The sequence below is a fragment of the Gigantopelta aegis genome, chromosome 3, assembly GCF_016097555.1.
Source record: "Gigantopelta aegis isolate Gae_Host chromosome 3, Gae_host_genome, whole genome shotgun sequence".
Lineage (NCBI taxonomy): Eukaryota > Metazoa > Mollusca > Gastropoda > Neomphalida > Peltospiridae > Gigantopelta > Gigantopelta aegis.
The window spans coordinates 83667385-83678347 of NC_054701.1; the positions used below are offsets into that span (position 1 = coordinate 83667385).

Sequence of the window (10963 nt, forward strand, 5' to 3'; positions counted from 1 at the left end):
CCATAAATCGTTTGAACACTTTTATTTTAAAAACAGCTTCATTGGAGTAATCAACGATGTTCATAAAATCACAAATAGTACAAATAATATTATTTTCCATTAAAAAAATTCCATTGTGGGTGTGGATGGGGCTGGTGTCTGGGTGAAGGATTCGGGGGTGGGGTGGGGGGGGGGGGTCATTATTCTCACATGTCTGTATGTACTGATACTAATGTCATAACATGACCTGCCTGTCAAACGTGACGAACTAGTCAAATAAATTACACTAAGATATGTGAAATTTTATTGAAGACGAAGCCAAAATGAGAGTCTCGTGATTGCCGTCCATTTTAGGACCAACATGGATGTACACCAGTCTCTTTAAATCATACAATTTTTTATCGAATTTTATTTAATTTCATGGTACATCATCTGTTTTTGCCAAAAATGTTTTCTTTTTTCCCTACGTTAACACAAACAAAGATTATATATGAAAAACATGTTTTGAAAACTAAAAGCGGACTATGGCTATAGCCTATGATATAACGGACCGTATACCCGACTGTGTATGTTTCAGTGCTAAACCTATCCTTAGTGACGTGACGTCACTGTCGTTTTGCTAGTTAACGAGTCTACTGTTGCTCAATATAGTGGCGCTGCGTTCGATAGTATCATTTCCCCTTTTATTACACAATGATACATCAAAATGCAGTTAGAATCAGTACTCTGAGGATTTTATGTTACAAATACAAAATGCATTTAGAGGTAATCAGTAACTGTTCAGTTTAAATGTATGTTCAGGCTTGTGCCGCGTTCCACGAAGCGATCTTAGCCTAAAATCACCGTAACTGCACAGCTGACATATGCACTTACGGTGATCTTAGCGCTAAGAAGGGAAGGGAACTATTTTAACGTGCCCACATCCTTACGGTTCAGACACGCTAACCATGGATTCAGGTACTGACCTAGCCAGTTCGCGATTCCATGGCCGGAGGGGTAGCGCTAAGATCGGGGCCCTGGTACTTATAAAACTTTTATAGTCTAGACTCGAGACACTAATAGAGTTTGAGACACTAATGTCATGACAACACCATACAAATTGTATGCGTGTGACGTCATTAGAGATTGAGTTTGGACTCTTAAAGGGACATACCCTAGTTTTTAAACACTAACGCATATTTTTGACTATTATAACCGTTTTTGATCACTTAAATCATACTTTACTTAGATTTTATTGTTTAGATTATCAATTTCCGTACATTCGAAGTGTTTTTGGTCATCCTGGTGTTTTTAATATCACAAAATGCATTTCTCATATTTTTAAAAACGCACGTGCGTCTGAGAAGTAACAGTTGTGGAGTGGAGTTTTAGTCTATTTTAAGAGGGTATTTCACCTTTTCAAAGTCACAGACTCATGTTTCACTCAATTGTAACTTTATCCAAATGTGTTACAGGTTTGTAGATTAACTAAACTTAGTGTTAATTTTCACGGGTTGAAACTATTTTAACAGTTTTATAAGCACGAGCCCAGGTAAGGTCAGTAATCGTCAAATTGTGTAAGGAATATCTCGCAGATTTAGAAACGCTCATGATACATAAAAATGCAGTTGGAATCAGCACTCTGATAATTTTATGTTACAAATAAAAAATGCATTTAGAGGTAATCAGTAACTGTTCAGTTTAAATGTATGTTCAGGCCTGGTACTTATAACACTTTTAAGGCCGTCCCACACTAGCGCAGCGCGTTGGCAGCGCATCAGCAGCGCGTTGGCAGCGCGTCAGCAGTGAAGCGTCAATAATGCCCACGTATACGTAGCGTGTCAAACAGAAATAAAAGAGAAAAAAAAAAGCTGAAAAGAGGAAAAGAAAAACGGATTTGATCTGAAAACATGGCTCCCGGGAAGACAATTTCGAGTAAATTGGTTTTAATGTATTTGTATAGAAGATTACTTGATAAAAAAACGCAAGAGGATGTTTTGAGTACACGACATCGTTGACCAGGCATTGGCTGCCATTTCGTGTCTTTGTAACTAACCGATTGGATGTCGTATATGCATGGGTGTTTCTGCACCTCTATGATCAACCTTTCTTCGTTAATATTTTCTTTTTTTGGCATTGTTTTTCAGTAAAATAAAGATATTCGTCAATGATGTTGTGACGGAACATGCTCTTATTTTTTCGCCTGTGGCGATGTTAATTGTTTTAGAGGGCCGTGTGCAGTTTGGTTACGTAATACCCCCGCGCGACGGTGGTAGTCCTGCGTCCCAATACACACCCAGACCATGTGTGGAGGCCATGTGGAGAGTGGTTACGTAATACCTCCGCGCGACCATGGTATCTCTAGCGAACTAGGCGTCGATCAGTCTAGGCTTGTAAGAAAATATACCGTCTCTGGGAGTTGTGGAAATATGACATGATAGTTGAGGTACCGCGTTGTGCCCCCAGGCGATATTCGCTGTCTTTGGACTAGTCTGGGATTTTATAATAAATAGCTAGGATTTTAGATATATCGGGGAGAAACATTGGAAGTATCCAGGGGAACGAACGTGGTCCAACTGAACGACTTATATTAGTTCAGACCGGACTTGGTAAATATATATTTCTGCTCTGTTGTATATAACCTTGATGTGATTGATGTGATTGATGTGACTTTAAATATTTTAATACTGTATTATACCAATATTCTTTAGACAGTGTCTCCGGTAATCTGACGAAGTAAATTGTAGGCTTCACTGTTCTAATATTTTTATATGAGTATTTGGTAAGATAAAGCTTGGCCGGTCATCCTAGAGGACCTAGGTAAACTGTAGGTTATTGTCTTTATATTGTGATATGTACCAGTATTAATTCTGTATTACAAGGTTACTGAATGAGTATTTCAGGGTTAATTAAAAATTAACTAGTTAGGAATAGAGTTGTAATTCCTTTATTAATTAAGTTCCCCTGGCAGCGTTTCTCAATTATCACACGTGTGTGTGTTGTATCACGGTGAAGTGATTAGGATATTGTGTAAACTAGACACCTAGTGATTAACTAATTAAGTGATTAGATCTGGGTTGTTATTATATTGTTGTTGTTAATTAACTACTGCGGCAAGTACATTTGTCAGCGTTAGAGTTAATACAGATTCCAAAGTGTATTGTGTTTTGTTGTGTTTTCTAGTGAACTAAACGTGCTACATATATATATTTATATCAGATCTTATCTCTGATCACTCCTAGAGCCGGGCCACTCGGGTAGTAGCCTGCCCGATACAAAGAGATCTAATATATATACAGTTAGGAGAGATATTTGGATAATCGTGTTTTATTCAGTTACGGGTATTATAGGATCCCCGTGACAGGTGTGTAGGGGTTGGGTTTGTTTATGGAGGACCTAATATATTACAACATTATGACATCATAAACTGGGGGTTTCTGTGCGCGTCGGAGCAGCAAGCAGCAAAAATCGCTTTTGGAAAGATCGAAAAAAAAAAACGACGTTGACGCGCTGCGCTAATGTGGGACGGCCTTTAGAGTCTAGACTCGAGACTCTAATAGAGTCTGAGACACTAATGTCATGATAACGCCATACAAATTGTATGCGTGTGACGTCATTAGAGATTGAGTCTGAACTCTAAAAAAAAATTATAAGCACGGGCCCAGATTTATTATATTATTATTATTATTATTTTGTTATTAATATGATATTGACAGTATTGCTGGTCGTAGTGTCTCTAATTTAATGTTTGCCTTGGTAGTGTTTCAACTGTTTATTTCTGCATTCCTCTGCTTGTTATAAGACGTCATAGGATTACGTGACGTCATTAAATATCATACGTTAGAACGCAGTTTGCGGGAAATTATAAGAATTGTAATTGTGTCGGTCCCTTTGATTTTACTCGTGGTGTATCCCATAGTTAGACCACGGGCGTGTCTAACCTACATTTTAGCGATTGCTGAATGGCTGGAGAAAGTTAAGCCTACAGGTCACATATAAATCAGCAGGAATTAGAACATTGTTTTAAAAAGTAACACTTTCATTAACATTAGTAATAAAGTTACAATATAAATATGTAAAAACAAAATAATTATTTTCTTTAAACAAAACCCCAAACAAACTAAAATTAAACATTATTAAATAGTTCAGCTTCATTTTCCATTACTTGACTGATCAGCTGCAACATCAAAAAGGACACCTCCTGTATTGAGGGAGTTAGCAGCGTTAAAAAGGACGCCAATAGCAAGAGGTCATGGCACACCAACCACTTTTCCATGTTATACTGTTCAGAAAGCTTTAAATGTATTTGAACACCTAAAATTCAAACTTTTCTCGGGGAAGCATGCCCGGGCCCACAAATACATTTTCATCTACAGACATTCGCCCCATATTCAAATACACTCCGCGGGCCGTGTATAAGTCTTGAAAAGTAACCCACCCTCCTCCCATTACCTGTTAAATATATATTCGTCTACAGACATTCGCCCCATATTCAAATACATTCCGCGGGCCGTGTGTAAGTCTTGAAAAGTAACCCCACCCTCCCCCCATTACCTGTTAAATATATATTCGTCTGTTATAATTATATACATGACTCAAAGACAGTGCGGGTGCCCTCCCCACGTATGGGTACCCCTCAGTATAACATCATGGCCATAGCTCGTGCCAAAATTCACTAACATATATTATCTACATGGTAATTATCAAGATGAGCACGATATTACTTTCTCCACAAAAAACAACAACAATAAATGCATTGTATTTACCTGCTAAACATTTCATTTTTTTCCGGAGCACTTCAAATTTCGAGGAGGGGTTACGCTGTGCTCTCTCCTTGTAGGCTATCCGCGCCTGTAATGTCAGATGAATCAGTAGTTCTGACATGTTTCCCCGTATAAGCTAATCGAAGCAAGTAGTCCAAGGCGAACCCAATAAATTGCAAAAACCCACACATTTGCTACGTCCGATTCGGACTACGAAGCAAGGTGAAATGTACCCACTAAAATTAAATTGTAAAACTTCTTTGCGACCATGGTGACGCCACGAAGGCGTAGTAATGGGGGCGTGGTACAAACTAGTTACCTCATCCATCACAAGACGGCCGCAAAAACCGTGGTCTAACTGGTTGAATCTCTCGGAAAAGGATGATGTAACTATAACTTAGCGTATTTCGATTCTGATAAATAAAGCAGTGATGTACGAGTTTATGGAGTTTATTATGTAATAAAACAATTATTGACCTTATTTCGGGAAATATCAGGTTTTATTACATACCTATTCAATCTTACTATAGTGATAAAGACCTTTTTTGAAACCGTGTGATAAATATATTTTATATCGTACATAATATGGATAATATGAATCTCGACCGGAACGTTTAAATGGGGAATTCCCTTTTTATTTTTACTGCAGTTAGCGCCTTTTATTTACTGACGTCATATATGATGTACAAATTAAGTCACATCGTATTTGAAACATTACACAAGGCTGCCGCAGAGCATAATTCTTAACGTTAAGCAAATCCATGAAACGAGTTTTAATCATAGATTTAACAAAGTGTTGTTTTGATGTTAAATGAAAATCCGTTGGGTTTTTTTTTGTAGGTTTTTTGTTTTTGTTTTTTTTTGTTGTGTTTTTTAAACATAAAAGAAGGTATGTAATAAATACAGAACTTCGCATACGGTTTTCGCTTCCCATTTATTACACTCGTTTATTTTACGAAAGAACATACCACTTGACCGCTACGCGGTCTCGTTGTATATATTCTTGCGCAAAATAAATTCCTGCAGTAAATAGGAAGCGAAAATAACGTATGTGAAGTTCTATATATTTATGGACCAAGATGGTTAATATCAATTTCTTTGGTTCATAAAACCTGATATTGCCCTCAATGACGGTCAATAACTGATAAATATTAAGATATCGGCTTTATCCTGCGAGCAATCGTTCCATTAATTTCGTATGGCACTCCAGCTCATGCAGCAATGTATACAGATATATGATGACTATGTAGCGCGTTTGAGGTTGCTGCAATGTTTTAAGATGTTATCGACTGATAAAATATTTCTACGATTAAACTTACATATTAAATATATTTTCTTGTTTAGAATATTAGTAGCTGTATATTAAACGTGTTTCTGATCGTTCTAATATTTGTACTAGGTTAATTTTCATTTTATTTCCTAAAAAATATTTTTTCGTACGTACGAAATTATTTGAAGACAAAATCCAGATTTGGCTTCTTACAAATATTAAGACGATCAGAAACACATTGAATATACAGAAACTGATATTCTATACAAGAAAATATATTTAATAAGTAAGTTTAATCGTAGAAATATTTTATTAGTCGGAAACATCTTACAATGCAGCAAACTCAGGAATGTCCCTTTAAATACGGCACTTTTCAAGACCAATTAAATTAATTACAAATACAAGGACGTATGCGTAGACTCATTTAAGAATTGAACGTTATATTTTTGACGTTCATGCGATGATAAACACCAAAACCGTTTTACACACTGTATGAATGGCGTAGCGCGTAAGAAACGACACAAAGGGAGATAATTTAATCATGAACTTTTACAACAACAACAAAACAAGAAGTAAATACGATTTATATATTTTCACTTTAGCTCAAATACAGTGAAAATATTACTTTTCACCGGATATCACTTTTATGGTTTCTGTAGATCTATATATTATTTCATTGCTATGTATATATAAAGATATTTATCTTGTCATCATATCTTGCAAATGAATACCGTGATTGCGGGATAAATATGTAAATATAGTAAACTGCTTGCGAAAATGAAAGTGTGTAAGTGAATATTTCCGCGTGCGGATCACTTTAATGGAAAGCGGGCCTTACATTGAGATCTTGGCTTATCTCGAGATGTCGACTTATGTTATCATGATTTATTATCTCTTCATGACGTGTGTACAGTGGCATATAAGTCAGTATTTCGAGATAACAGGTCGAGAGCTTGACGTAATAAGCCGAGATCTTGAGATGATGGTTCGATATCTCAACTTAATAAGTTTAAGCATTCGACATAACAAGTCGTGTTTTCGAGATAATAGTCAAAAGTTCGAGATCTTTAAACGTAAACAAAAAGTATTCTAAATATATCACCAACTATATTATTATGTTTAAGACTGTAAGAATTAATGTTTGAAGCCTTAATACATTTTAAAGTACGGGTATTTTCTTGGTTAACATATCAATGGTCCTCGGCTGTTACGGCCGTAGTTCATAGCCGCTCGAATTCAATACGATTGTGGCTCAAACAATAGGCGAACACGGTGGCCTACTTCAACAACAAAATCGTGGGTGGGGAGTGTAGTAATAAACTCTGGATTGTATACTAGAAGAAATATATTTTATGGTTATACTATCAAGCAACAACAAAAAATTCTACTTTTTTTTTCGAAATTAGTTTCCAGCATAAAGCGTAATTCAGCAGGAGCATTTTGTCTAATAATTACGATTGTTTCCAAATAGTTTTTAAATCGCCGGCATGATTCTGCAAGTGACGTTTTGACTGGTCGAAAGAAAGGTAATCTGGACATGAACGGGATGCTTTCAGGAAGGAACGAAATTTTTATTTAACGACGCACTCAAAACATTTTATTAACGGTTATATGATTGAAGACCACACAGATATTGAGAAAGGAAACCCGCTGTCGCCACTTCATGGGCAACTCTTTTTGATTAGCAGCAAGGGATCTTTTGTATGCATCACCCCACAGACATGATAGTACATACCACGGCCTTTGTTACACCAGTTGTGGAACACTGGCTGGATCGAGAAATAGCCCAATGGCCCCACCGATGGTAATCGATTCTAGATCGATCGCGCATCAGGCGAACCTTGGGATGCTCTCAGATCCACATGTAATAAATATAGACCAGCGGTGCTTATTTCAGTCAGATTGCTATCCAACCGACCAATCGATCGATCGATCGATCATGGTTTTAGTACGCCTCTCCTGGACACGCCTTCAGATTTCTCTTTGTAGTTCTGCTTTAGACATAAGGATCTCGAGTAGTACGATCTAGTTTATATGCAATATCTTCTTGAAGGCTTTTCGAAACTCGGGGCTGCTGAAGTTGTAAAGAAAGGGATTGACTGTAGAATTGAGATAGGTCATCCAAAATGTAATAGTGTACACGATCTCAGGTACCAGTGTGGGGTCGATGGCACTGACGTCGAACACGAAATGGAATGGTACCCAGCATATCATGTAGCCGAAGATGATGTAAGTCAACGTCACGAAAACTTTTCTTTCGCGCTTTTCCGCCACCTCACCGGAGTCCAAACCCTCGTCTCCAGTTGCAGTACTGGTCTTTGGCGAGTAAACCGGAACTGATAAAAAATTTCTTGAACCATGCTGCGATTGGCTTATGGTACTCACTACGTTGGTTTCCGGGTCGTTTACATGATTCTGGCTTTGGTTAAATATGTTATTTCCAGCAATACATACTTCCTGTTTCGTGTTTTCCGGATTATTTGCATAATCCTGGTTTTGAGCATATGTATCAGTTTCGTTTTCGAGGATAGCCTGCATTGCGTTTTCCGAATTATTCACACGGTCCGGGTTTTGGCTAGATGCATCAGTTTGGTTTCTAAGAATGTCCTTTCTCGCGTTTTTCGCGCAGTGCTGGGTTTGACTAGATGCATCAGTTTTTTCTAAGAATTTCCTTCTTCGTGTTCTCCGCATAGTCGACGTTTTGGCTAGACGTGTCCGTTTCTATCTCGTGGCTGTCCTGGCTTCGGTCTTGGCTGAAGGTTGTCGCCCTGGCAGTTTGTGAGGAGTTGGCCAAGCTTTTGGCACGGAGCGGTCCGATCTTCATCCTTCGTCTCATGAACAGGAACACTTGTAAGTAACAGAACAGCAGAACCAAACAGGATCCGTGTTGACCAATGCTCGCTACCACTATGACGAATTCCTTGTTTTCCGAAGGCTCCCATTTGCACACGTTAGGTCGACTGTTTTTCAATCTGTCCGTTATACACGGAGGCAGCCACAGAATAAGCATAACAATCCTAAAACAAATAAAATAAAAGAGAATAAAACAGTATACATACTGTAATTTAACGTATCGGTGTAACATAAATAATGAATGTCATCCTACAATGAATGAATGAATGAATGAATGAATGAATGTTTAACGACACCCCAGCACAGAAAATACATCGGCTATTGGGTGTCAAACTATGGTAATGCAAACAAATAAAGTAATGATCAACATCAATATAAAAATTCAAGATTTAAATAAAAACAGTTTAAAGAACTGTGCAAAAATACAAATATCACAGATAGATACTGACTTTTACTCAAAACTTTAATTGTATCCCGAAGAAAACAAGGGGATTTGTGCTGTATTGGCCATTCTCAAAGAAAATGTTACACCCCTGCACAACGGTGAGGTTACAGAACGCGCAGGGGTCATCCTACAATCACTATATATATATTGTCAAGATATGACGATTAGATACAATTCTATCTTTTCGGTCACTGACCAAATATATAGCTTTTTCTTGACGGAACTACTTTTAGACTAGTTATGATCAGCAAAGGAATGTTATATTGTTCAAAGTTTCTTTTATTTTTAGTTAAATATTTTTATTTTTAAAACCGTTTTGCAGACAATTTTTTATTTAATAATAAGAAATAATTTTGTTTTATTTGAGAACTAATTTGTTTTGGTGTATGAATATTATAGGCGACAAGGCATTAAACAAATGTGGACATATTGCTCTTTAAAACGGTAAACTTAATCTCGGGGAATCTCGGAGGATGTGCCCAAGACAGTGGTGCTTGAACATTCAATGGATGTAAGCATGAGTCAAATGTCTGACTGACTGACTTACTGATTGATTGATAAAGTTGAATATTCGTTTTATGTAGATTGCAGGGTAAATGAAATAACTGGCTATTGTCTTAAGATATCGGCTTTATCCTGTTCAGGTCGATATCTTAAGACAGTAATCAGTCATTATCTATTTATGTTTCAACGCATATACGTCCTTGTATTCGTACTTAATTTAATTGGTCTTGAAAAGTACCGTATTTAACGCGCTACATAGTCATCATATATAGATCTGTATACATTGCTGCATGAGCTGGGGTGCCATACGAAATTAATGGAACGAGTGCTCGTGATACTTTGTGAATTTTATCGATTATATTTACATTTATGATTAAAGGGAAGTTGAAAACAAGCCAAGAAACAAGAAAAAACTACTAGTTACATAATATCTGCAGCCATAAATACACAAATGTTTTGCCATGGACATGGGCGTCGATCGGTGGGGGACGAGGGGGACGCACCCCCACTCCACCCCATACACACACTTTTCAGCTTGGGGGACAGCATAGGTAATGCCCCCCCCCCCCTTTTTTTTTCATTTCAGAAGAAACAAATATTTGCTGGCATATAACGTAATTGACAATCTGATTAAAATTAGTTCTACTGGTCTAACAGCATTGTGTGGACTCCCATCTCCAGGAAAGTTCGCCTTTTATAGCGTTATTCGGGAGCATACAAATTCTAAAAATATCGGGCGAGACTATTTATGCAATAGGCGAACTTGTTGGTCTATTTCAACATTAAAAAACGGGGGAAATTGCAGTAATAAACTGTGGATTCTATACTAGTATGGCTATACCATCACGGTTTGTTGTTGTTTTTGTTCGTCTTGAAACGAATTTTATATAAAATTTTATATTGCAATTAGTTTCCGGCATACTTCGTAATTCACCTGAATCATTTCGTATACCCTTGGCATAATCCCGAATGTTTTCAAATTATTTTCAAATCACTGGCATGGTTTTGCAAGTAAGGTTTTAATTAGTCGAATGAAAGGGGTAATAGTAATTAACCAGTGGAGCTAATTTTAATTAGATTGCGTAATTGAACATCATTTCTCCTAGGGGCACTGGCTTTTGTGTTCCTACACTAGTCTCTGGTAGTAAATCTGTTTGATATGAGTCTTCC

General features: G+C 37.2%; 1 protein-coding gene across 1 annotated transcript; it reads right to left on the reverse strand.

Moving 5' to 3' along the window:
• Window positions 1-7850: 7850 nt before the first annotated feature.
• Window positions 7851-9001, reverse strand: LOC121368890 (alpha-2B adrenergic receptor-like). Its single transcript, XM_041493648.1, has 2 exons — window positions 8698-9001; window positions 7851-8666 (listed from the first exon to the last, which is right to left on the reverse strand). Exons 1-2 carry the CDS (start codon window positions 8999-9001, stop codon window positions 8017-8019), a joined length of 954 nt encoding a protein of 317 aa, XP_041349582.1. The 3' UTR covers window positions 7851-8016.
• Window positions 9002-10963: the final 1962 nt, after the last annotated feature.

Bases quoted from the DNA above. Each gene is read 5' to 3' on its own strand.
- LOC121368890 (XM_041493648.1), bottom strand. From the start codon at position 9,001: ATGCTTATTCTGTGGCTGCCTCCGTGTATAACGGACAGATTGAAAAAC. The intron at 8,667-8,697 runs GCCAAAACGTCG...GGAGAACACGAA, and splicing joins GATAGAAACGGACACGTCTA to GAAGGAAATTCTTAGAAAAA.